Source organism: Salvelinus alpinus, chromosome 5 (assembly GCF_045679555.1).
Source record: "Salvelinus alpinus chromosome 5, SLU_Salpinus.1, whole genome shotgun sequence".
In the NCBI taxonomy this organism is placed as follows: Eukaryota; Metazoa; Chordata; class Actinopteri; order Salmoniformes; family Salmonidae; genus Salvelinus; species Salvelinus alpinus.
In genome coordinates this window covers 60,789,701-60,817,047 of record NC_092090.1, presented here as the reverse complement: position 1 = coordinate 60,817,047, position 27,347 = coordinate 60,789,701, and the positions used below count along the sequence as shown (strand labels likewise).

Below are 27,347 nucleotides of genomic sequence, written 5' to 3'. Positions count from 1 at the left end.
CTAAGGTGCTTCAACAAAGTACTGAGTAAAAGGGTCTGAATACTTATGTAAATGTAATAGTAATAAAATTAAAAAAAGTGACAAATTCTAAAAACCTGTTTTTGCTTTGACATTATGGGGTATTGTGTAGATTGCTGAGGGAAAAAAACTAAATAATATGGTTGTAACATAAAATGTGGAAAGGGTTGGCTCTGAAAACTTTCAGAATGCACTGTATTTCTGTAGATATATTGATGATTTATAAAGCCAGGCAGTTAGTTACCCTACATGACGTTCTAGATCAGGGGTGTCAAACTCATTTTGCCACGGAGGGCTGCACTTTGCTGTCAAAATGTGCTTTAGTTTCGATGACTGTTAGCAAGCTGGACAGAGTAGAGAGACTAACTGTAGGTCCATTATCATATATACACAGTTTTGATTTAGTTTGAGTCATTGCCAGGTCGATCGAGATCGTTTTTCCCCTGAGAAAAAAGAGATCTATAAACATAAAATAATGATTTACTCAAACCACCCCTGTCCTAGATGGTTCAAGAGTAACAACGGGTTGAGAGAGAGAGAGAATACTCTTATGAGCATTGAGAGAGAAGTGAGTTCTTGAACATTTACCTACGGCACCAGAGATGTTATTGACAATAAAAGATAGCATGAAAGAGGAATGACTCAAAAACATAGAAGAGAGAGAGCGAGAGGAAGAAAGAGAGCAAGAGGAAGAAAGCGAGAGACCAAGAGAATGAGAGACATAGAATTGGAGAGGAAGAGAAGGCTGGGAGAAAGGCAGTCTAAGCTGGTCCTCCCAGTGCCAGCAGCACACACCACATCAGCAGAAAGACTAAACATCTCACTGACACGTCGACAGGATTCATCTTCAAGCGAGCACTACTCTGACGTTTTTTGGAACCACCGTATGTAGTGTTTGGTCTTTTGTGACATGATAAGATCTGAAAGCTGCTGACAGGTAGCAGTTAGTTCACCATGTGACGTCAGTCACTACCATACCAAAAGCACACTGTCGACTAGACAATACCTAGAAAAAAAACGATTTAAAAGGTTTCTTCATGTTTTAAATCAGATCTTAGTTCACATACTGTTAGTGTAAAAAGGCCCTAAGACTTGCTGTGCCAGTCTAACATCAAGTCCGTACGCTTGTTGAGACTCAAGCACAGACCTCTACAGACGTCAGATTGGGTGAGACGAGAAGAGGCAGGTGATATGAAGAAACTACATTGTCACGCGCCGAAAACCAACGCCTTCGGGAGAAGGCACAGACTTGCCCTGGTCACGTTGTCACAGTTACGCTCCACCGCTTCTAATAAACCTAGGCAGAACCTTTTAATTCAGCCCTCCCTCTTCCCCTACTCTTGGGGCAGCGGCAATACAACAAATTCGACATCTCCACCGCGACAAAGCAAATCGATACAGGCGGTCATGCATTTATTATGAGCATTTCCTACAGAGACCAACACTTTAAAAAGTCAACCCTCTAATTATCAATTATCATTGAGAGCCTTTTAAAATTGTGCTTCTGGTATTCCAAGTGGCATCTTTTCCAAGAGCTAGACATAGCCTCTGGTTTCCTTGAACAGTCAGAAGCAGCATCCTAAATGGCGTCCTAGTCGCTATATAGTGCACTATGGGCCCTGTTCACAAGTAGTACACTATATAGGGAATATGGGTTTCATTTGGGACTCTGCGGAATGTCTACACTTTGTGTGATGCCAGAGCTATATTCTATCCAAAAGACTGGAGAAACAAACCCACATATCTACATTAAAATTAACAATGGCTTCTCTCAACAACAATTTTTTTGGGGGGGGGGACATTTAGCCATAAAGGTGAAAGTGTGTTCAGGACAGGAGTGAAAGTGTGTTCAGGACAGGAGCACAGCACATCTCCTTTAGGAGCTGAATACTATACAACTGTAGTTATCTCCTCTACAGTCCTAACATAATGCTGCCATATGGTTAGCCAGTGTGTTCAGGACAGGAGTGCCAGCCCAGCAGATGTCCTTTAGGAGCAGTATACTATACAGCTCCATTTCTCTTGTTTCCACACAGTCCTAAAATCAGGTTCTCTACAGCTTTAACAGAAGCCAGCTCTCATCTCTCTGCCCTTCTATCCAGCTCACACATACCCAGGTTGATTCCAAAAGAGAATGTCAACTGTTAAAAACAACTGCTATTACACAGTCTGCATGACAACTTGTCATTATTACATGCTACTGTACATACGTTTCTACATACCAGATGTTATAACGTCCTTATATAATTTACCAAACTGTCACATTATTACATTGAATGATGGGCGGCATAACCATGTCACATGCAGTTATAGTGTGTGCACAGGCACCGTGAGTAGTGACATTTGAGGTGTTATAAAACAGTTCTGAATGTGTTTGATACTGTCCTACATGAGTTGAGAGTATCACAAAACCATTCAGGATCTCCAAGAAACATGGGCAAATGAGAGCACAGATGTATTTAGGATTATTTATTTTTTTGGACAAACAAAACAAACTGCTCTGGAACATAACAGGATGTGACAGCTGTGAAAAAAGAAAAGTGTGCAGGCTACTGTAACAATTACATAATATGGGTAGTTAGTCAGGTAGCCAGCCCACTAAGTAATTGCAACATGTAGCTCTATGGGAACAGGGTTAGAGAGCCCTGCTCTACACAGTCCAAACAAAGTGTTTTGTTTGACAGTATAGAGCCCCACAGTGGAGGTGTCATAATACCCAGAAAACCTAGCAGTCAAAAAGGGAAATAGTTCCAATCGTTTTTTCACCAGTCATTTTCCCATAGGAAATTTTATAAACATTTGAATTAAGGGCTGTGTTTCGTGTAGGCTTACCCTGGCGTGATGTTTTGATAACCATGTAAATTTCTCTCAGACAGGGTGACTTTTATCAATATATTCAGCTCTAGTTACCCTCAGATTCTGTAAAGGCTAATCAGCATCAAAGTAGACATCATGCAAGACTACAAATCCCTGCAACCTCCTGCAAGTCATTTTAGCTGATACCTTTGCTATTTAAAACTTGCACAACAAAGTTTACAGAATTGTCAATTTAAATAAATGTATTTATTCATACTAAATTTAGCTAACAGATATTTAATCTAGAGATTCTTACCCTTGATTTGGCAGTCTCATCATGGAGTTTGTAGTTCTTTATGATAGCCAGATTAACAAGCTAATTAGCATTTCATTTTGGGGGTTAATAGAGGCAAATATATTGATAAGTCACCTTGCCCTAGAGAGATTTACACGGTTACCAAAACTTTGCGCCAGGTTAAGCCTACACAAAACACAGCGCTAATTGTAAATGTTTCTAAAATCACCTTTGGGAAAAATGTATGATGGAAGAACGATTGGAACCATTTACTTGTTTGACTGCTAGGTTTTATGGGTATGACGAGTCATACTGTGGTACTCTATTGCCACTAGCTAGCCATTCATTCACCCGTAGGGCCACGGCATGAGCACGAGCAGCCCCACTGTGCCTCCATCGATGCATAGCTAGATGGCTAGCTATTAGCTGACTAGCTATAGGAGGAATCCCGAATTATAAAGCTGACGTTGCAGCACATCACACAATACATTCCCCCTATGAGCCCTGGTCAAAAGTAGCACACTAGAAAAGGAATAGGGTGCAATTTGGGACACAGCCCAACTCATTGATGCCTGTGCTTAAGAGCTCACATCAGTAAATCCAGGTTCATGTTGCCTGTCAAACATAGCAGCACTAAGACCAGTGGCAGGGCTATGCCGCGCACTTGCACTCACTGCTACCCTTTTCATATCACAGATGGTATCACCTCTCCTGTGCCCGGGCCAGGGAAACAGGGATGAAAGGAATTAATCAAGGTGGTGAGAAGCACTGTTAACAGTCCTGCACTCAAATAAAGCATGCTAAGTGAAAACACAAAACGATCCTGGAAATCAGAGTGGAAACTCAAAGCACAACATGTGCTCTGCTTCTGTTCTGAGGAGCGAGATCACGCCATACCATGAATGGCATAGAAAATCATCATCTTCACAGAATGCAATCTACTTGATTGGGTTAAACATGAATTGACACAGATCCGTGTTCATTATGTTATATAGTACAGTAAAATGTATTTTTGTGTAGCAATTGTCGTGGAATTATTCTAATCAAAGGAGAGACTTAGATTTCTTCAAAAACATTCAAACTTTATTTATAATTACTGCAGTAATGGAACGTTAACAAGCACCCCAATGGTGTAGAGTTAAAGCCCAAATAAACAGGATTCGGTTACAACTCTTTATAGTCTTCCTGAGTCCTTGTGACGAAGAACAGGTATGTTGAAATTATACAAAAAGGTACATTGTGCTCTCATGCAACAGACATCAAGATTTACATTGCGGCAAATATGTCTCTAGTTTATTTACTGCTTGCTTACACAAAAATACTAATGCAACCTAGAATACTAAATCCTTTCCTTAAATAAACAGGTGGTTGGTTCTCCCTGTTACCGACAGACAGGCACACAGACACTAATCATGGTTTGGAATGCAATGCAGTCTTTAGGTTATCACCAAGCCATCGTGAATCTACTTGTCAGCATTAAATCTCAGGCTTCTCTCCCTTCACACAGACACATGAAAGTTCTAACAATCCTACTGTGTTGCCTCTAAGAAAAACAGACAGTGTGAGTACTAATATAGGATTACATTCTAATATAAGAGTAATGTGATTAACAATGTTGTAATTCTACGACACAATCTATAGAGTATTTGTGGTGTTGCTTCTTAATTCTTTGCATGTTTCTGAGTTTTGTTGATTTTAAGAATGCTTTTGATTCCATATGGCATAATGGATAATATTACAAAACCCTCCAAAGTGGCGTTGGGGGTAAAGTATACAACATCATGAAATCAATTTATTTGAACAACACATGTAGCATTAAAATGAACAATAAAACTATAGAGTTTTTTGCACGAGGGCGAGGGGTGAGACAAGGGTGCAGTTTAAGTCCAGCATCTATATCAACGAACTAGCAGTGTTGTTGGACCGATCTGCAGCCCCTGGACAAACCCTCAAAGATGAGGTCAGATCCCTGCTCTATGCAGATAACCTTGTCCTACTGTCACCAACAGAGCAAGGTCTACAGGAACAACTTAACATTATTTGGGAATACAGCATCAATTTACAGAAAACCAAAGTTGTGATTTTCCAGAAAAAGGACAGGAATCAGAGCAGCAGACACTCCTTCAAATTAGGAAATACCATGGTTGATCATGCCCAATGGTATAACTACCTGGGACTAAAAATCAGTGCCTCTGGTGGATTTGGTCTAGCAGTGAATGCACTAAAAAAGCCTGCAAAGCATTTTACTCCATAAAACTACATTTCTCAAAAATAGATATTAATATCCAAATCTGGTGCAAAATATTCAATAGTGTAATTTTACCAATTGCACTATATGGAAGTGAGGTTTGGGGTCCAACCTGTAATTACGATTATGAGCTTTGGGAGAAAAACCAGACAGAAAATCTACATACAGAATATTGCAGAATTATCCTAAATATCCAAAAGAAAGTACCAAATAATGCATGCAGAGCGGAACTCGGACGATTCCCTTTAAATTGTAAATATAAAGAAAAGGACACTAACATTTTGGCATAATTTGAGATTAAGCCCCAAAACATTCTTACAATTCAAAGCACAGGAAACCCAAGAGCTGAACCCTGAAAAGAGTCCCCTATGTCAGCGGTTAAAAACACTAAACAACCCTATTATTCAAACAAGGAAATTCATCAAATTGTTACAAAAATGAAAACCTACTTGACAAATTGTGAAAATGAAACAAAAACACAGAACAAAATTGCTATTTGGCAATCAAAAGATAATACAAATGGGCAGAATATCTCTACTCTGTCAGAGATACAAAACAGAGACCGATCCTGACCAAATACTGGCTCAGCGACCACCAATTAGCGAATTGGGAGACAATTCGAAAAAAGGAGACACAAAAAGACAGGGCTAACCAAAGAGGTGTGGTCCCTGCACGCCAGGGGAGGTAGAGACAGAGATGCACTTTTTCCTCTACTGTGAGAAATACTCCCAAATAAGATCATATTTTTATCAATAAAATATCTCAATCAATTCCTAACTTCTGTGCATTTACTAATAACATAAAAAGGTGGGAATTATTCTGGGTGGGGGGGGGAAAACACAAATCTGTTTCCATTGATCATCCTTGAGATGTTTCTACAACTTGATTGGAGTCCACCTGGGGTAAATTCAATTCATTGGAGATGATTTGGAAAGGCACACACCTGTCTATATAAGGCCCCACAGTTGACAGTGCATGTCAGAGCAAAAACCAAGCCATGAGGTCGAAGAAATTGTCCGTAGAGCTCCGAGACAGGATTGTCTCAAGGGACAGATCTGGGGAAAGGCACCCAAAAGAATGTCTGCAGCATTGAAGGTCCCCAAGAACAGTGGCCTCCTCCATTCCTAAATGGAAGAAGTTTGGAACCACCAACACTCTTCCTTGAGCTGGCGCACCCAGCCAAACTGAGCAATCGGGGGAGAAGGGCCTTGGTCTGGGAGGTAACCAAGAACCCGATGGTCACTCTGACAAAGCTCCTTTGTGGAGATGGGAGAACTTTCCAGAAGGACAACCATCTCTGCAGCACTCCACCAGTCAGGCTTTTATGGTAAAGTGAGCAGACAGAAGCCACATGACAGCTTGATTGGAGGCAACTAAAGGACTCTCTTACCATGAGAAACATGATTCTCTGGTTTGATGAAACCAAGATTTAAGTCTTTGGCCTGAATGCCAAGCGTCACATCTGGAAGAAACCTGGCACCATCCCTACGGTGAAGGATGGTGGTGGCAGCCTCATGCTTGTGGGGATGTTTTTCAGAGACAGACTGGGAGACTAGTCAGGATCAGGGGAAAGATGAACGGAGCAAAGTACAGAGAGATCCTTGATGAAAACCTGCTCCAGAGCTCTCAGGACCTCAGACTGGGGTGAAGGTTCACCTTCCAACAGGACAACAACCCTAAGCACACAGCCAAGGCAACGCAGGAGTGGCTTCGGGACAAGTCTGAATGTCCTTGAGTGGCCCAGCCAGAGCCCAATCGAACATATCTGGAGAGACCTGAAAATAGCTGTGCAGTGACGCTCCTCATCCAACCTGAGAGCATGAGGATCTGCAGAGAAGAATGGAAGAAACTCCCCAAATACAGGTGTGCCAAGCTTGTAGCGTCATACCCAAGGAGGCTGTAATCGCTGCCAAAAGTGCTTCAGCAAAGTACTGAGTAAACAAAGTCACGTTGTCATTATGGGGTATTGTGTGTAGATAAAAAAAAAAAAGGTGTCTAACATAACAAAATGTGGAAAAAGTCAAGGGGTCTGAATACTTTCTGAACACACTAAGTGCTGGAATTAGTTGGCAGGGGTCTTTGATTTAACATGAGTGTTTTGACGTATTTCTAATACCTTTTAAGACATATGGTAGATGTTGTCGAAGACACCTTTTCCATCTGTTTGACCAGAAATCAAAGCTTTTGCTTATTCCAAATGTTTTGGCTGGAAAATGGTTGACAAACCTTAATAAAACAAATTATAATATATGTATGTGTGAGAGAGAGATACCGTAGACTCTGAGCTTTCATTGACACCCAATACGACATGGTCATGGGTCCTTTTACTTGGAAATGACCAGAACAATCACAATGGGGATCAGTTGCCAAATATTCTAGAGCATTGCATATAGAAATGCCATGAAGAGCTGATATGATTCCTTACTCTATATGTCAGAGGCATGTTTGTTCTACATAGAAATATACTTTATATTTTCCAATTAAAAACATCCCTTTTTCAAATCTAAAAAAGCCTATGATCTGAAATTAATAGTATTATCTATTTTTGAGTTTGTGTAGGCCTAGAGGCCTACCATATGTTACCTTTTGTAGGGAACGCGCTAACACCTGCGCATTAATATGTTTAAATTGACAGCACATGACATCATCCACATCGGGATCAACTTTCAGAAATGTGCGCACAACAAGCAGACTTAAATATTAAAAGAGCTGTTCTTACCTTGCATGCATGCGCTCATAGCAACGAAGGTTGCAAAGACAGCAACCTGGGTTAGAAGCGTGGCGGCGGTTCTCGGTCGGTGATCGACACCTCTTCTCGGGGATGGCATACTGCAAGGCGCTCTTACAACTGATACAACTGAGCTGGAGATGGGGAGTCAGGGTTGATCATTCCCCCATCCCCTTAGAACAGAAAGAAGCTTAGGAAAGGTGCTCAGCTTTTGTAAATATGTAGTCAGAATGCGGAGTAGAAACGGCGCTCAGTTGCAAGTACCAGATTCGGTAATAGAGCGCTGGTCAACGATTTCGTCTGCTATGTGTTTTGCGCAGGATCCCATTATGTCGCTTTATGTGTGACGGTTGAAGAAACGAGTGAGGGCAGGGCTGCTGTCTGTCACAGAGTTTCTATGGTGTTGTGAGAGAGTTACGTAGATGTCGTCACGATGCGCGCCTAATCAGTTTTACCGTACGCACAGCCGCAAATACAAGCCACAGTACCGAAGCCAACAGGTGCATTTTAATGGACTATAGTGCCTCTAGTGCCTCCCCGGTTCTGAGAGAAATGTGTTCATAAAAAGCTCTTTGCTATTTTTTAAAGGATTAAAATCATCTGTATAAGGGCACACCGACGATTCATACATAATATGACACCAAGGTTACATAATAAAAGGCTGAAATAGATAAATTAGGTCTGGAATAGAGATTCAAAACATTGTTCCATTTAATTATGTGGCTGAACCAATATCTCTTGAAATAGTATCATTTTTAGAGTGTTTTGTTTGTGGAAGATCAATACTTAATGTGGGTTATACATATTATATATTTGTAGTAGGCCTATAGTTTGTAGAGCAGGGGTATTCAACTCCTACCCTACGAGGTCCGGTCCAGAGCCTGCTAGTTCTGTTCTATCTGATAATTGACGGCACCCACCTGGTGTCCCAGGTCTAAATCAGTCCCTGGTTAGAGGACAGAAATGAAAGGAAAAAACACAGTGGAACTGGCTTCCAGGTCCAGAAGTGAATTTGAGGGCTCTAGTCTGTACCCCTCAAACTCAAAGCCAGTTCCACTGCATTTTTTCATTGTTCCCCTCTAGACAGTGACTGATTTAGACCTGTGACACGAGGTGTGTGCAATTAATTGTGCAATGCATTTTCAGGTCGAACAGAAAACCAGGACGCTCCAGACTTCCTAGAGTAAGAGTTAAGTACCTCTGGTCTATACATTTGGCATTTCCCAAGACAACATTTTTAAACCACAATTAAATCTATGGCAGGCTACTACATTGTCCTATTCTGGAAGGTGCAACGATGCAAGGCATAGTAGCAAGTCTCTCTTCAGACTAACTGTAGATTGTGCCCAGATGGAAATATGACAGTCAATGTGAATGCAAGACTAAATACTGCTCCACTTGAACCCAACAATCATTTAAAAAGGGGCAATCTGGGATTGGTCCATCCATTTTCAAAATTTGAGAGTAGTTCAAATTTCTCCAGTCCCATCCCTGAGCTGTTTAACAAAAAAAAGTGGCAAGATGTCCATGTTGTTTTTCAAATTCCGGACTGCCCCTTTTAACAAACCGTTGTGTTCCAAAGGAAAAACATACAGACAAACATATTGAATCAACAATGATTTATTATCAGTAAGAGTCCTTTGTATAACATTGAGTAAAATAAATCTAAAAGTACAGGCATCAAAAGGGAAGTAAATGCAGAGTGCAATACATAATAAATACAAATAATTGAGGAGATCATATTACGTGTATCAATGAAGGCACTGAAGAGAAAGTAAAAAATAAAAACTTGTCACAGCTGCTAAGACAAGCATCTGTGGAAAGACTATATGATAGTGAAAAGGGTCAAAAAACGTATGAAGTCAACATGGCATTAAATACATTATGTACAGATGCTTTCTCTGTTGGGAATAGCTCAATGTTATAACTGAGATATTCATATCAATAAGAATTTGTCAAATATTAAGGACGACATATCAAATACCATTACTCATTTGCCTTGCTTTCCATGTCTTGCGATAACAGAACAGTTAACACATCAATATGTTTGACGGATTGTCATTTCAATTTGAAATAGAACACAAAAAGTACTTTGAATGAGATGCTTTCTAGTATTTCATAAGGCACTGTTACTATAGAATTGCTTGCACAAATTGCTTGCTTCCCAGACACCTTTTCGACATATCTCAATAAATACACGCCAGAAGAATATTATTGTAGGTTGATGCACAATTATAAAAGTATTGGAATTACTCTGATAGAAAAAGAGATTCAAAAACTGACAGGAAAATTCAGAGTAGAGAGCAACTGTACGAAAGTAATGAAAGCACACCAATAAGATGCCAACAAGGACACATATCAGTCGTTGAACCTATTGGAATAAATACTCTATGATTTTGATTTAGCCATGGCTAGCTATACTGTAGCTTTGCTCATGTTGTCATGGTCCACTCTAAATACAATTGAACACAAACTAGATAAGTCAGACCCTTGACAGCTTTTGGATTCAGGGTAAAGCCAATTCAAATGGTTGAGCAGTAGTGCAGATCATAGAGGACAAATCAGTGATGATATTGAACGTTATATACCCCACCAAGAACACCTGAAGTGTGTGAGTTAATTTCATATTTACAGCACACCATAATATGGACACAACTGGGTCTTTTTATTGTGCTCATCATTCACTACCCAGTGAATATATAGTAAAAAAGGACAATGGAGTGAGTTCCTAACCTGATTCCAGATCAGTTTGTGGCCTTTGAATTCCAAAGCTGTCATTGTCAAGCCATGTTTTTTTTAATGACAATGAATGACAGTGAGAGTTGGCATGAGCGCACAAACATCTGGCACTCAAGCTACAATGCACATGCTGTCAATTGGAATGTGGACGTAATCTGTCAAAATATAGAAACAATAGGAAAACAACATATACAGGCATTGAAGTTGCACCTGAAACCCGATCAATGTACATACAGACTGATGATTTGGTAGAGGTGGATAATATTGGTGAAAAAAAAGTAACTTATTTAAGAGAATAATCTTGAAGACGAAAACTAAGCAGTAAAATTATTGGCAAAACTACTGTATACAAACCATTTCCATTGATGAAATTGTCTATGCTATTGTGAGATTAATTGTGTATAATATCCCGGTCTTGGTAAAAAAAACAAAATCCAAATTGTCACCAGCATACAGCCCAAACAATGACTCATTCCACACTGCCTTCTCGGAGTCCTTCTTCTATCCCGTCACAGAGTCCTTCTTCTGCGCTGCTGCTCCCTCCTGGGCCACAGTCACTCCCTCTGCCTCAGGGATCACCTCTGCTGCCTCTGGCTCCTCTGTACTGGGGGCAGCCTTCTCCACCGCCTCACTGATGGCATGTGGAGGCGGAGGGGGCAGGGAGTCCAAATCCACCGTGGGTTGTGGATTTGCTCTCTGGACATCTGAAGTGCTCTCAGTGCTCTCCGACTCCTCTGGCATTGGTGCAGGGACAGGGACTTTCTCCGTCTCCAGGGCTGTTGTCGTGGCTGCAGGAATTTCTGTTGGTGTGAGTGCAGGCACTAGGAGCTCTGTGTCCAGGGCTGTTGGTATGGGTGTGGGGATCTCCTCTTGTGCTATGGGTGTTACTGCTACTGCCTCCATCTGCGTTGAGAGTAGGGAAGATACCGCCTCTGAACTAGGAGACGTATCCTCTTGGGTTAGAGCTGCTGGTGCCGAAGCCTCTTCCTGAACTGTTTTCAGAGATTCCTTCTCTTTGCTTGAGGGTACACTACTAACCTCCTGGCTTGAGGGGGACACTTCTACTGCGGTCTCCTGTGAAACTGCAGCCACCTCTACGCCTGGCTCGCTGTCCTCTTCCTGCACAGCATTCTCTATCTCCTGTATGGCACTCTCGATGGCTGATTCTGTGTTCTCCTGTAAGGAGCTCTCAATCTCTCTGAACTTTTTCTCACGCTCAGCATCCTGGGTCACATCCTCTGAGATTTTGGTCTGCACCTCTGGGGCCACACTCAAGATTGTCACCGACTCTCCTCCTTTCAGGACGGAGCCGTTCGTTAGGGCAGGGGATGGACTGTTCTCTGGCTGGACAGGAGGTGGAGGGGCTTTCTTCTTTTGTTTTGAAGTGGTTGCATTATCTTTGACTGGATCCTGGTGGATGATCTCTGGAGACGATGGAGCGTCTGCGTCCTGGTCCTCCCCCTCTCCCTCCCTCTCCTCAGGGATGCCGTCCACACTGGGCACCTCCAGGCAGGACTCGTTGACCAGGATGGGGGAGCCATCCAGCTGGATCATAGAGACCACCTGCTTCATCCTGCGCCTCCTATGGGCCTCCCCAGTATCACCAGTCTCCTCCCCCTCATCTTGTCCCTGCCCTTCCTCCGGTTCTGTCCCGTACTCCCCAGCCCAATCGATGGCAGTGTTGTCCCCCAGCAGATGCAGGTTGGGGTCACTGCTGGTCAATACAATGCTGTCCCTGTACAGGTTGTGTCTCCTCTGGACTGCTGCCTCCTTCACAGCTACACAGGGAGGAAGAAAGAAAGGATAGAAAGAGAGAAAGAGAGAGAGAAAGGTCATTAAGACATTGTCCACCGGAGGTTCGTTCCATTTAATTTCAGAAAGCCATGACACCCACCATCTCAGATTGTTCTGAAATGGTTTCTGTAGTTGCATTATTTGTTTTAACATTATATATGTATTTCAATATTATTTTGTTGAAAGACAGGATTCATGTAATATTCATTAAATATAATGCCCAAAACCCGATTTCATGGCCTCTGCATTTCTTATTGACCAAGCCGAAAAACAAGGCCTTGATCAGAAAGTTCAGACCCCCCTTAATAAACACAAGTGACCAGCAAAATTGATAAAAGTAACAGCATGAACAGCGGCATCTAGTGGGAAAAACATGGTACTTTCACACTATTTTATGGGCAGAAATGCAAGCGACTTCAATGGCAAATTTGTCTGAAGGGGGGGGGGGGACATCACAAAATTCACAGAAAATGCATTACATAGTATGAATAAACAATAATCCAAGCCGCAGTGTCATACTACCTGTCAAATATAGATAACTGATACTGTATACTGGCCATTGGGATGGGCTTGGGGGGGTCCGTGGGGGGCTTTTGACCATTTATTTGGATTTCTCATGTTTTATACATTATTAAGAAGTGGTTTGCACCAAACTGGAAGATGGGTAATATATTTATTGAATATTATATGAATCCTATAAATTAAAATGGCAAATATGTGCAACAATTTGATTAATTTCTCAAATGTTTCAAATAATGTTTCAATAAAATAAATATCTGTTTCTAACTACAGAAACAATTTCAGAACAATCAGAGATGGTGGCTGTCAATCTTCTTTCTTGTGCTTTTGAGGTGAAACGACTCAGGAGCGGTATCTCTTCTAACACATCGATTTTGGATATCACTAGAGCATGGAGTCTTTCCTAGTGAGGTCATTTGGTGACGAAGAACTCTGGGGCCTAAATATAGCCTGTGAGTACTCTTATTCCATACACTGAACACATAAGGCAGGGATCATCAACTAGATTCAGCACCGGGCCAATCTTTTCTTGAGTGGATGGTTAGGGGGCCGGAACATAACTACAAACAATTTGTAAACTGCAAATTGACACACTCAGAAGCCCAACAGATATAATGTTTGACTAAAACATATTTTCAAACCTTGCTTATCTGCATATGATCACATACACTGAGTGTACAAAACATTAGAAACACCTTCCTAATATTGAGTTGCACCTCTTTCGCCCTCAGAACAGCCTCAATTAAATCGGGGTATGGACTCTACAAGGTGTCGAAAGCATTTCACAGGGATGCTGGCCCAGGTTGAATCCAATGCTTCCCACAATTGTGTCAAGTCGGTTGGATGTCCTTTGGGTGGTGGACCATTTTTGATACATATGGGAAACCTTTGAGCGTGAAAAACCAAGCAGTGTTGCAGTTCTTGACACATTCAAACCAGTGTGCCTGGCACCTACTGCCATACCCCATTCAAAGGCACTTAAAGCTTTTGTCTTTCCCATTCACCCTCTGCATGGCACACACACACCAAGTCTTAATTGTCTCAAGGCTTAAAAATCATTCTTTAACAGATCTCGTCCTCTTCATCTACACTGATTGAAGTGAATTTAACATCAATAAGGAATCATTGCTTTCACCTGGATTTACCTGGTCAGTTTGTCATGGAAAAAGCAGGTGTTCCTAATGTTTTGTACACTCACTTGGTGCGGATTTGCTTGTGTTTCTATAGTATTTTATGTTGAAGCCTCCATTTTTTTTTATTAATACATTTTTTGCTCAGAAAACTTGGGGGGCAAAATGAAATCACCGCCAGTTGGTTAACCCTGACATAAGTCATTCAAATATAAGAGAAGTATATGTCTGCGTCCCAAATGGCACCCTATTCCTCCTATTGATCAGGGCCCATAGTAATGCAATAGAAAGGGAGTAATGGTGCCATTAAGGACAAAGCCACTGTTTCCACTGTGAGACTCACCCATCATGATGTCCTTCATGACAGAGTGCAGCACCACTTCCTCAAAGATGTTCTCCACCAGGATGAAACGAGAGAAGTCCTCAAAAATCAGCTCCTGGAAACGAGGCAGCTCCTGGACACGGCAGAGGAACAAGTATGAGAACAGAGGACCCATAAAAGGTGTCATACACACTCAGGAATACACTCAGGAGAGACATGCAGAGAAACAGTAAGTTAACAGTATGAGTGACAAAGGGAATGCTATTGCATGGAAGTGCAATGTCAGTTTCACACAACGTATGCATTTGACCCGTCTAGACACAGTCTAGCCGGCTACAGCTGCTAGACTTACAGATGCGACGGAGGGAGTGAGCTGCTTCAGCATGTAAGGGATGAAGATCTGAAGAAGAGCCTCTCGAAAGAACCTCTTCCGGACTGTGCTGCTGTCATAGTCAAATTTCTGTGGACAGACAGGAGGGAAATAAAAGACAGGAGATGTGATGATTTTTTAGAGAACATTTATGTAGCATCAATCTGCTCAAGCCTACATTTTCCAAGATGGAGTGGCAGCAATACGTGTTTGTTTTTGTCCCGTGTAAATATTCCGCTTTTTTTGTCTTTCTGTATACATTTCAAGCTCTTTTTCCATTTTAGAGTTAAATACAGCTTCCTGCAACCCGCCTCACCCAACGTGGTACGGATCTGCTACTTTTTTTTTATAGACATAACTGGAACCTCCATCAGAAGCTATCCAGCTAATTAGCTACTAGCTATTTAGTCATTGTTAGCCATTGCTAGCAGTCTTTACCTTTAGCACAGACACCAGCCACTTTAGCCTGGATAGCCCGGATAATATCTGCCAGTCTGCACAGCGCTATATCAGCCCGGAGCATATCGGACTGCTTTTTTCCCACACTACATCACCGGATTTCTGCCACAAGCTCTGTACCATTACACCGGATCATCGCAGCTAGCTAGCTGCTACCGAGTGGCTATCGTGGCTAACGCCCTTGTCCAGAAGCAAGCACCAGTTAGCCTCGAGCTAGGCCCATTCCCCCGGCTAGCAAACATAGTACACCAACTACAATATCTCTCTTGCCAATTGGCCTGGACCCTTTGTCGACACGGAGCCCCGCCGATCCATCGCGACTGGTTTGCTGACGTATTTCGGCCAATGTGGTCTCAACCGGCCTCTGCGTCGTTGATGTCGGTGAGGACCCAGCTACTAGCCCCGGCCTGCTAGCTCTCTGAGCGCCGTGTCTCCCGCTCGCCTAGCGTAGTGATGACTGCCGAGCGGCTCCCTGTTTCGTCCATTGCTGCTTATTGGACCCTATGATCACTCGGCTACACAGTTTAGGGTAGTTCTCATTGTTTTGTTTTACTGCGGAGCCTCTAGTCCAGCTCTACATGCCTCGATTAGCTCCCTTGCCCCACCCCTCACACATGCGGAGACCGCACCTAGCTTAACTGGCGCTTCCAGAGATGCAGCCTCTTTCATCGTCACCCAATGCCTAGGTTTACCTCCACTGTACTCGCACCCTACCATGCACTTGTCTATGCGTTATGCCCTGAATCTATCCCACCAGGCCCAGAAGTCTGCTCCTTTTACTCTCTGTTCCGAACGCACTAGACAACCAGTTCTTATTGCCTTTAGCCGTACCCTTATCCTTCTCCTCCTCTGTTCCTCTGGTGATGTAGAGGTTAACCCAGGCCCTGTGTGTACCAAGGCACTGTCATTTGTTAACTTCTGTAACCGTAAAAGCCTTGGGTTCATGCATGTTAACATCAGATTGCTATTCCCTAAGTTTGCTTCATTCACTGCTTTAGCACACTCCGCCAACCCTGATGTCCTAGCCGTGTTTGAATCCTGACTTAGGAAGGCCACCAAAAATTCGGAAATTTCCATCCCCAATTACATTTCCGTCAAGATAGAACTGCTAAAGGAGGCGGAGTTGCAATCTATTGTAGAGATAGCCTGCTGAGTTCTGTCATACTATCCAGGTCTTTGCCCAAACAGTTCGAGCTACTACTTTTAAAAATCCATCTCTCCAGAAATAAGTCTCTCACTGTTACCGCTTGTTATAGACCCCCTCAGCTCCCAGCTGTGCCCTGGACACTATATGTGAATTGATCGCCCCCCCATCTATCGTCAGAGTTCGTACTGTTAGGTGACCTAAACTGGGATATGCTTATCACCCCGGCCGTCCTACAATCTAAGCTAGATGCCCTCAATCTGACACAAATTATCAAGGAACCTACCAGGTACAACCCCAAATCCGTAAACATGGGCACCCTCATAGATATCATCCTGACCAACTTGCCCTCTAAATACACCTCTGCTGTTTTCAACCAGGATCTCAGCGATCACGGCCTCATTGCCTGCGTCCGTTATGGGTCTGCGGTCAAACGACCACCCCTCATCACTGTCAAATGCTCCCTAAAACACTTCTGCGAGCAGGCCTTTCTAAATCGACATGGCATCCTGGAAGGATATTGACCTCATCCCGTCAGTAGAGGATGCCTGGTTGTTCTTCAAAAGTGCCTTCCTCACCATCTTAAATAAGCATGCCCCTTTCAAAAAATGTAGAACTAAGAACAGATATAGCCCGTGGTTCACTCCAGACTCAACTGCCCTTGCGCACTGCACAAGCTTCGAATAGTCCCCGTGATATGCAACTTTTCAGGAAAGTCAGGAACCAATATACACAATATACACACATAATATACACAATATACACACATAGCAACTGGCCCAAGCCCCCCCCCCCGCTTCTCTTTCACCCAAATCCAGACAGCTGATGTCCTGAAAGAGCTGCAGAATCTGGATCCCTACAATTCAGCTGGGCTAGACAATCTGAACCCTCTCTTTCTAAAATTATCCGCCACCATTGTCCCAACCCCTATTACTAGTCTGTTCAAACTCTTTCATATCGTCTGAGATCCCCAAAGATTGGAAAGCGGCCGCGGTCATCCCCCTCTTCAAACGGGGAAACACTCTAGACCCAAACTGTTACAGACCTATATCCTTCCTGCCCTGCCTTTCTAAATTCTTCGAAAGCCAAGTGAACAAACAGATCACAGACCATTTCGAATCCCAGCGTACCTTCTCCGCTATGCAATCCGGTTTCCGAGCTGGTCACGGGTGCACCTCAGCCACGCTCAAGGTCCTAAACGATATCATAACTGCCATCGATAAAAAAACAGTACTGTCCAGCCATTTTCATCGACCTGGCCAAGGCTTGACTGTCAATCACCGTATTCTTATCGGCAGACGACACCATTCTTTATACATCTGGCCCTTCCTTGGACGCTGTGTTAACAAACCTCCAAACGAGCTTCAATGCCAAACAACACTCTTTCCAGGGCCTCCAACTACTCTTAAACGCTAGTAAAACTAAATGCATGCTCTTCAACCGATCGCTGCCCGCACCCGCCCGCCTAGCATCACTACTCTAGACTGTTCTGACTTAGAATACGTGGACAACTTCAAATACCTAGATGTCTGGCTAGACTGTAAACTCTCCTTCCAGACTCATATTAAGCATCTCCAATCCAAAATTAAATCTAGAATCGGCTTCCTATTTCACAACAAAGCTTTCTTCACTCATGCTGCTAAACATACCCTCGTAAAACTGACTATCCTGCCGATCCTTGACTTTGGCGATGTCATTTACAAAATAGCCTCCAACACTCTACTCAGCAAACTGGATGTAGTCTATCACAGTGCCATCCGTTTTGTCACCAAAGCCCCATATACTACCCACCACTGCGACCTGTATGCTTTCATTGGCTGGTCCTCGCTACATATTAGCCGCCAAACCCACTGGCTCCAGGTCATCTATAAGTCTTTGCTAGGTAAAGCGCCGCCTTACTCAGCTCAATGGTCACCATAGCAACACCCACCCGTAGCACGCGCTCCAGCAGATATATTTCACTGGTCATCCCCAAAGCCAACACCTCCTTTGGCCGCCTTTCCTTCCAGTTCTCTGCTGTCAATGACTGTAACGAATTGCAAAAATCACTGAAGTTGGAGACTTATATCTCCCTCACTAACTTCAAGCATCGGCTGTCAGAGCAGCTTACCGATCGGTGTAGATGTACACAGCCCATCTGTAAATAGGTAGTAGGTTGGATGGGCTATCCCCATAATTGTTTTTTTTTCTTTTCTGCTCTTTTGCACATCCTCATCTGCACATCTATCACTCCAGTGTTAAATTGCTAAATTGTAATTACTTCGCCACTATGGCCTATTTATTGGCTTACCTCCTTACTTAATTTGCACACACTGTATACATATTTTATATTGTGTTATTGACTGTACGTTTGTTTATCCCATGTGTAACTCTGTGTTGTTGTTTTATCTTGGTTTTATCTTTATCTTGGCCAGGTCGCAGTTGTAAATGAGAACTTGTTCTCAACTGGCCTACCTGGTTAAATAAAGTTGAAAAAAAAATATATATATATGAAATGTTACCCATCCATGTACCTAGCAAGCCATATATGACATTTTTGTGTGCTTATCTAGATTCACTGGTTTTACACACCAACGAAACTTTTTTTGGGGAGAGCGCAATGGTCTTGATTAGTCATTGTGCCTATGTCATGGTGTGCACTGGGCCAACAGCCATCCCTTTCCTGTCTGCCTTACCTTGATGACCCGGTCCTGGCAGCGCTGGATGCTCTTACAGAGACCCTCTGGCCCCTGGTCCTCCAGACTCTGGTGGAGGATCTGCTCAAAGGTGTACACCGCATCGTCCATTTGCTGCACAGATAAAAGGTTTGTTTATCAGTTTACATTTTAGTCATTTAGCAAACGCTGTTATCCAGAGTGACTTACAGTCAGTGCATTCAACTAAGTTCAGTGGTGGGAAAACAACCACAAATCACAGTCATTGCAAGTAAACCTCTCTTTAAAATGGACTATACTCTACCAGACAGAAAGAGAACGCAGAGAAATCGGTTTATAAAATGGATCATCATGTGGGCATGTTGGTAACTCAATAAACTGGTGAACTCCACTAAGCAGTCATCCGACAGTGTATAGATCAAGTCCATGATTTGCCTGTTTGCTGAAATCACAAAATGCCAAGCCAAGAACAAAACATTCCATCAGTGTTCATATATTCACCACAAAGGGGCAGTATCTTCCCAACAATTCCTTTTTAAGTGGAGCATAACAAAATAGGATTGCTTTCTATATACACTAGTTGAATCCTGTCCAAACAAAACCTTCCCTCCCGCCATTCTAAACTAATCACACTCTGAACCCTGAGGGTAGATATTTGCTATTGTATATCTGAACTATAAACAGAATCTTGGATGCAAAGCAAAGTTAAATTGTTGAACTCTGAGACCTTAGCCCCTGTCTGAGAAGTCTCACCCCCAGCAGCTTCTAGCCACTACAAAGAGGACAGCCTATGTGATTCACAGTGGGGGACAGAGTGGTGAATACTTGGCTCTAGGATATCTCTCCAACAACCAACCCTGAGGGTAGATATTTGCTATTGTATATCTGAACTATAAACAGAATCTTGGATGCAAAGCAAAGTTAAATTGTTGAACTCTGAGACCTTAGCCCCTGTCTGAGAAGTCTCACCCCCAGCAGCTTCTAGCCACTACAAAGAGGACAGCCTATGTGATTCACAGTGGGGGACAGAGTGGTGAATACTTGGCTCTAGGATATCTCTCCAACAACCAACAGCCTGTCAACAGAGACCTGCCAGCCAATGACAGTAAACCACCACTCACTAACCAGAATGTGCTTGTTCTCCAACCACAATAATAAAGAACTCCCCATACTGTAGCTCTGAGGATCTCAGACAAAACAACACAACCAACAACCACAAAATAGACCTGCAGGCCACATCCGTTCAGCACTCATACACCAGCCAGGAACTCAAATGGAGACATTTCAGCAATTATTTAATTAGTACCTCACCATACTCATACCCCATATGTCAGTTTAGTGAAAAACTGTCCACATCATCAGTAAGAGGTTGTGTCACGTTTTGCAGAATGTAATAAGGTGTGGGAGGGTGTAGTTCACGTTTGCATTTTGATCACATTCAATTAAGCTAGGTACGACAACCTATCACAGTCATTGCATGTAAAACCTTCATCCTCAATCAGCGCCCGTTAGAAATGTTGTACCTCTCTCATGAGGATCTGTGCCCTCTGGACGAACACGGAGGGGCTGGAGACGTCGAACCTCTGCTGCAGGCCGTCCAGACTCAGGTCCTCCACTTTCTCATAGCAGCTCTGCATCTTCACCGGGTGGAAAGCCAGCATAGAGATCTTCTCCATGTGCTGACGAGAGAGGGAGAGAAGGAGGGAGAGAAGGAAGAGTGAGGCTGGGTTGACAGAATTAACACACAGACCATAGAGACCAGGCTTGGATGATATACGTCTTTCAATTCACGCATCAATTTGTATGCTACACTTCAGATATCACCTAAAATGGGTGGATTGAAAGAACGCAGCTAAACTGTTATGCTGGATCATTAGACTGACACCCATGTAAATGAGTATCAACGTTCTCACCTCTCCCAGTTTTTCCTTGGTGCTGTCGTTCAGTGTGTTCTTGCTCATGTCCACCAGCTCTCTGAAGAAGACGTCCCTGACCTCAGAGAAGCCTCGACTGGTGGGCTCCATCAGGGCCTCCAGGATAGAGCTGATGTAGGGCTGGATACTCACCTTCAGCAGCTTCTCTGCCTTAGGCAGCGCCACCGCTGGGAGGAAACACAACGAGAGAGAGAGAGAGGATGTCAACGCACAGACTAGTCTACATGACTTTATAAAAACTGGCAGAAGTTCCACTGTGACTCATTGTGCAACACATGCTTTTCTCAAGATATGATTCGTCCAAAGGAATTCAGCTCCTCCCCATATAAGACTGTTATTGCGACAGACTAGGTCCCCCATGTAACTGCTGATGGAATGCTGCTCTTCTTCCTGACTTCCACTCCATGGACGCATGCTGTCAACATAGCACAAAACTGTCTGTGGCTGTGACAACCACCTGTTCAACTGTTGATAAATATTTGTCACACCACTGGCAAAGAGCCCAGAATGACATACAGGCCAGACATGTACTGTAGGTATTCAGAGTATGAATTAGAATCTACGTCTGGGACTAGGGCTCAACTTCATCTTACTGTGGAGGGCTCATACCTTTTAAATATATTTATTTATTTTATTAAGATGGGATAATGAAGAGGAGACATAAAAGGTGGAAAAGTTGGCAAGTCAGAAGTGCAGTGGTGTGGATTCCAACTCATGCCGGCTCTAGTATACATGAGCTGGGGTCCGCAGCTGGACCACACAGGTCACTGAGGCTTCACCTTTGATTTTGTTGCTGACGTGCTCCTTGGAGGTGATGATCTGGTCCATGTCTGTGCGTATGGAGGCCTCTAGAAGGGGGCGTCCAGCCTCACAGCTCTGCACCACAGCCTCATACTGGGCCTGGGCCTGCCTCACCACCAGACCATAAACAGCATCGCAGATCTGCATGGGAACACACAGAGGATTGTTATGTCTGCATCTTGTATTGAGAAAAGCCACTGGGCCGAAACGTTGACCAAAGTGCCATGTTATCCACCTTTGTGAACATGGAATAAAAAAGATGTAGATCACCAGCATTCTTGCATCCCAACATGACATGGATTCATGTACAAACAGGGAACTCAGAAGCTGGTTAAGGAGAAGACATTTTCCCTAGTATTATAAAAGGGGTATTTGATCAGTGGTGTGAGATAGGACTTACCAGCATCCAGTTCCTCTGCCTTTCGTACATTTTGCCTTTCAGTCCCGGAGTGATGAGATCCCTGACCTCAGGGAGAAGTGTCTCCATCACCAGGTTGGCCAGAATCTACAGGGATGGTAGTAGGTTTGAGATCAGATGACAACAATAAGTGTGGTGATGCTGTGCTGTTTGAGACGCAAGACAAATTTCCCAAAAAGGGACGCAAAGTGATTCATGAACTACTGAGACCAATACAGCCATACTTCCAGAGTGATACAATTCTTATGACCTACTAAGGTCACACCAGCTCACTCTCTCCACCTCTGGGCAATGGGGCCAATCTATGGCCTCAGGGCAAAGTATTTATTTATACATCGGAAGTGGTTCATTTTAGGTCCTATTCATGCTTTGTATCTGCTGGAGGGCATCTCCAAAAGTCTGTATACTAGTCTACCGTACTTTACCCTCTCAGGTGTGGTCGGCACTCTACACTACAGATATGTCAGAGCTATCGAAACCAGAGAACTGGTTTTTCTAGCCTGATTGCTCTAGATCAGTGGTATTAAACTCTTACCCTATGAGGTCCGGAGCCTGCTGGTTTTCTGTTGTACCTGATAATTAATTGCACCCACCTGGTGTCCCCAGGTCTAAAATAAGTGGAACTGGCTTTGAGGTCCAGAGGTGAATATAAGGGGCCCAACACATTCATCACAACATATTTATCATGACTATCTTCTATTGTACTTATTTGGCCTTGAAGTCAAGAGCTTTGGGCTAGGCTGCATTGGATGCGAGTTACTGATCTTGCATGATGATATGGGACAGAGGAATGTGTAGGAGCCGAGTTGGCAATGCTGCCAGAGAATCTCTGTTCTACCATTCTGGTGTATTTCAACTTGAAACAGAACGATGAGTGCTGGTCTTATCTGTAGGTGTCTCATTGGTGGTGTGTCACAGCAGGGCACGGGTGAATGACTACCACTGTTTGGTTATTGTTAAAATGTTAGCCAAGGAGTGCACAGAGGCAGCAGTCACTGCTGCTACAAGCATAACAGCATCAGGCTATCTGTCCTGATCGGTCTCTTAAGCCTTGTTCACAATGCTGGCCTTAATGCTCAACATCGGTTTTGTTTTTCAAATACGTTTTGGAATACTGACTGTTCAAAAAGCAAGTTTACAAGTGACCAAATAGGATGCGTGTATGTTCAGACAGCAGTCATTTTCTTACAAGGCTATGCTAGTTGTCATAGTAATGGCGGATGTGTGTGCAGTGGTGTAGGCTGATTGGTAGTGGTGCTCATGCGACCTACCACTCAGAAGTTATGTAGCAAGTTAAATTGACAATGCCTGCCATGGACATTTCCCAGTTGCTTTGAATGTTCAAAAATCATAGTGTAAGAACACTTTAAAAGCCTCAAATTACTCAGTTTTGTCTAGCAACAAGAGCCAACTAGCTAGCTAGGTAGCCATTTAGGTTTCTAGCACATTCACTAATTTGTTTGTAAACCGTTAACAAGATAGTTAGCTACCATGTTCTTGTCAAACTGTCAACAGAGTAGCTAGCAATAAAACAAAATGTGCCAAACCACTTGAGGGCAAATAATAAGGTGCATGGCCAGGAATCAGATTTGTATCGGACTTCAAACCACTTACGAAGGTGGTTTGAAATGTCTTCTTTAACCGGTCTCCTCCCCTTCATCTACACTGATTGAAGTGGATTTAACAAGTGACATCAAAAAGGGATCATAGGATTCACCTGGTCAGTCTCATGGAAAGAGCAGGTTTTCATAATGTTTTGTACACTGTATATACACAGGCTGTGTCTGTCTGTCTGTTGAAAGTGCTGTGTTGTGACTCTGTGGCTAACTCTGAGCCCAAGGCTCCTCGTCTGACCTTTGGCTCCCTCCATCTCCCACTGGAGCAATCTGTCTATGAGATACTAAGAATGATGGGTATGAGTCAAGGCCCCCAGGCCCTGATGTAAGAGCTACAGACATCACACTCACACAAACAGACAAAGACTCAGCTCTGCTCGGGGGGGGGGGGGCACTGAGCTCATGCCCACAGGATGCTGTGTCACCAGGGCAGGGGGCATAGTGACATCATCTCTCAGCTGGACTCTACATCCCTGATTGCATCCCAAATTACACCCTATTCCCTACATAGACCCATTTGGCTCTGTTCAAAAGTAGTGCGCTACAGTGCATTCGGAAAGTATTCATACCCCTTGACTTTTTCCACATTGTTACGTTATAGCTAGCGATGTGCGATATAATATATATATATTTTTGTTGTATTTAAAAAAAAAAAAAGTATAATATATTTATATATTTTATTTTTTACAATTGGTAAGCATATTGAAAACAGTCGATATTGGCTAAAAATGCCAACATCGGCCTGATGTCTAGTTTAACGCCGATGTTAAAGCTGATGTGCATACCTATATAAACGTAGGTAGATGACGTAATGACGCCACGAAAAATATAGCGCTACACGTGCTATATTCCTAACCTAGTCCACAATGTCTGCTGTGTGGATCGAGCAGTCATTTGAAAGAGTAAAAACATTTCAGCAAGACAACTCCATTCACGCCAAGATAATGGAATTCATTGCCCTTGACAATCAACTGTTCTCTGTTGTGGATGATGTGGGCTTTCGTCAACTGGTCGAGTACCTCGAGCCCCGGTACACACTACCATGTAGGCGCCATTTCTCAGATGTTGCCCTATGTTGTTGAAACGCACATCCATGAGCTACTTGCTATGGGCGTCACTGCCATTAGCTTCACGACTGACATTTGGACCAGCGATGTCAGCCCCATGAGCATGCAGAGTCTGACAGCGCAGTGGGTCGACGAGGATTTCGTACAGAGGAAAGCTCAAGAATGTGCTGGTTCTCATACCGCTGCTGCCATTTCAATGACAATCGAGAACATGAACACACTCTTAGCGCCATTCGAACAACTGACTTGAGAAAGAAGCTCATCAACTGCGTCTGCAGCAGACGCTCAATAAAACTGCCGACACAGACCGTGGGGTTAACTTGGAAAAGTACTCTACGAGAGGCTGTGAACAAGCGAGTCGGTGGCATTCTCTCTGAGCCTATTTACTGTGTCGCCACCATGCTCGATGCTAGGTACAAGGGCCGCTACTTCGATGCAGACAAGAAACAGGGTTTACGTGAAATGTTACAGACACAGCTGGACATGATGGAAACGGACACAGTGACAGTGCGCACCGAGGAAGAGAGGCCACGGACAGACAGAGCTGAAACTTTGCTGCTTGACATGTATGACGAAATCCTGGTTGAGAATGAAACGACTGAACAAATAAACAACGAAACAGCACAGCAAGTGAAAGAAATAGGTTTTGATGTTTTACTAGTAAATGGGGAAATATGTAAATGCCAACAAAATAACGTTGTGAAAAGAAAGAGGAGGAAGGTTCACAATAGTAGATTTCAAACTTTATTTCTATTGAACATGCCATACAAATAAAGGCATTATTATTCATTAAATATATGAATAGTGCCTTGGTACACCTTTCTTTTTAAAATAACTTTTTGGTCAATGTGTGTGTGGTGTGTTTCAGCTATTTAACTGTACTAGAATGTTTAAAAAGGACTCAAAATGTAAATATCTGTTATCGGTATCGAGTTTTTTGGCAAGGAAAATATCGGATAACGTTATCGGCCCAAAATGTCATATCGGTGCATCCCTAGTTACAGCCTTATACTAAAATAGATTAAATACCCCCCCCCCCCTCATCAATACACACACAATACCCCATAATGGCAAAGTGAAAACAGGTTATTATTTACATAAGTATTCAGACCCTTTGCTATGAGACTCGAAATTGAGCTCAGGTGCATCCTGTTTCCATTGATCATCCTTGAGATGTTTCTACAACTTGATTGGAGTCCACCTGGGGTGAATTCAATTCTTTGGAGATGATTTGGAAAAGGCACACACCTGTCTATATAAGGACCCACAGTTGACAGTGCATGTCAGAGCAAAAACCAAACCATGAGATCGAAGGAATTGTCCGTAGAGCTCCGAGACATGATTGTGTCGAGGCACAGGTCTGGGGAAGGGTACCAAAACATTTCTGCAGCATTGAAGGTCCCAAAGAACACAGTGGCCTTCCATTTAAGAATGATGGAGAAGTGTGGAATCATTAAGACTTTTCCTAGAGCTGGCTGCCCAGCCAAACTGAGCAATCGGGGGAGAAGGGCCTTAGCCAGGGAGGTGACCAAGAACCCGATGGTCACTGACAGAGCTCCAGAGTTCCTCTGCGGAAATGGGAGAACCTTCCAGAAGGACAACATCTCTGCAGCAGTCCACCAACTAGGCCTTTATGGTAGAATGGTCAGGCACATGACAGCCTGCTTGGAGTTCGCCAAAAGGCACCTAAAGACTCTCAGATCATTAGAAACAACATTCTCTGGTCAAGATTCAACTCTTTGGCCTGAATGCCAAGCGTCACCTCTGGAGGAAACCTGGCATCATCCCAACGTTGAAGCATGGCGGTGGCAGCATCATGAAATTGGGATGATCTTCAGCGGCAGGGACTGGGAGACTAGTCAGGATCGAGGGAAAGATGAATGGAGCAAATTACATAGAGATCCTTGACAAAAACCTGCTTCAGACGCTCAGGACCTGAGACTGGGGCAAAGGTTCACCTTCCAACAGGACAACAACCCTAAGCACACAGCCAAGACAACCAGGAGTGGCTTCGGGACAGGTCTTTGAATGTCCTTCAGTGGTCCAACCAGAGCCCGGACTTGAACCTGATCGAACATCTCTGGAGAGACCTGAAGATGTGGCAGGGCTTGCAAACTATTAGACTAAAAAAGGGAAGCACAGCCGCGAGCTGCTAAGTGACACGAGCCTACCAGACGAGCTAAATTACTTCTATGCTAGCTTCGAGGCAAGTAACACTGAAACATGCATGAGAGCATCAGCTGATTCCGGACGACGGTGTGATCACGCTCTCCGTAGCCGATGTGAGTAAGACCT

General features: G+C 43.4%; 2 protein-coding genes across 2 annotated transcripts in view; both read right to left on the bottom strand.

The window, feature by feature from the left end:
• The window catches only part of LOC139576418 (neural proliferation differentiation and control protein 1-like), a 54,385-nt gene extending 45,819 nt beyond the window's left edge, over positions 1-8,566 (bottom strand). The window contains exon 1 of the mRNA XM_071402533.1: positions 8,077-8,566. Coding sequence (XP_071258634.1) covers positions 8,077-8,185 — 109 coding nt within the window. The 5' untranslated portion in view covers positions 8,186-8,566. The remainder of the gene's footprint in view (positions 1-8,076) is intronic.
• A 1,123-nt stretch (positions 8,567-9,689) lies between these two features.
• The window catches only part of LOC139576416 (protein Niban 2-like), a 57,538-nt gene continuing 39,880 nt past the window's right edge, over positions 9,690-27,347 (bottom strand). Inside the window, exons 7-14 of the mRNA XM_071402529.1 lie at positions 22,352-22,456; positions 21,930-22,092; positions 21,130-21,317; positions 20,740-20,895; positions 19,238-19,351; positions 14,942-15,049; positions 14,611-14,722; positions 9,690-12,602 (exon numbers count right to left, since the gene is read on the bottom strand). Of these exons, the coding sequence (XP_071258630.1) occupies positions 11,326-12,602; positions 14,611-14,722; positions 14,942-15,049; positions 19,238-19,351; positions 20,740-20,895; positions 21,130-21,317; positions 21,930-22,092; positions 22,352-22,456 (2,223 nt within the window). The 3' untranslated portion in view covers positions 9,690-11,325. The remainder of the gene's footprint in view (positions 12,603-14,610; positions 14,723-14,941; positions 15,050-19,237; positions 19,352-20,739; positions 20,896-21,129; positions 21,318-21,929; positions 22,093-22,351; positions 22,457-27,347) is intronic.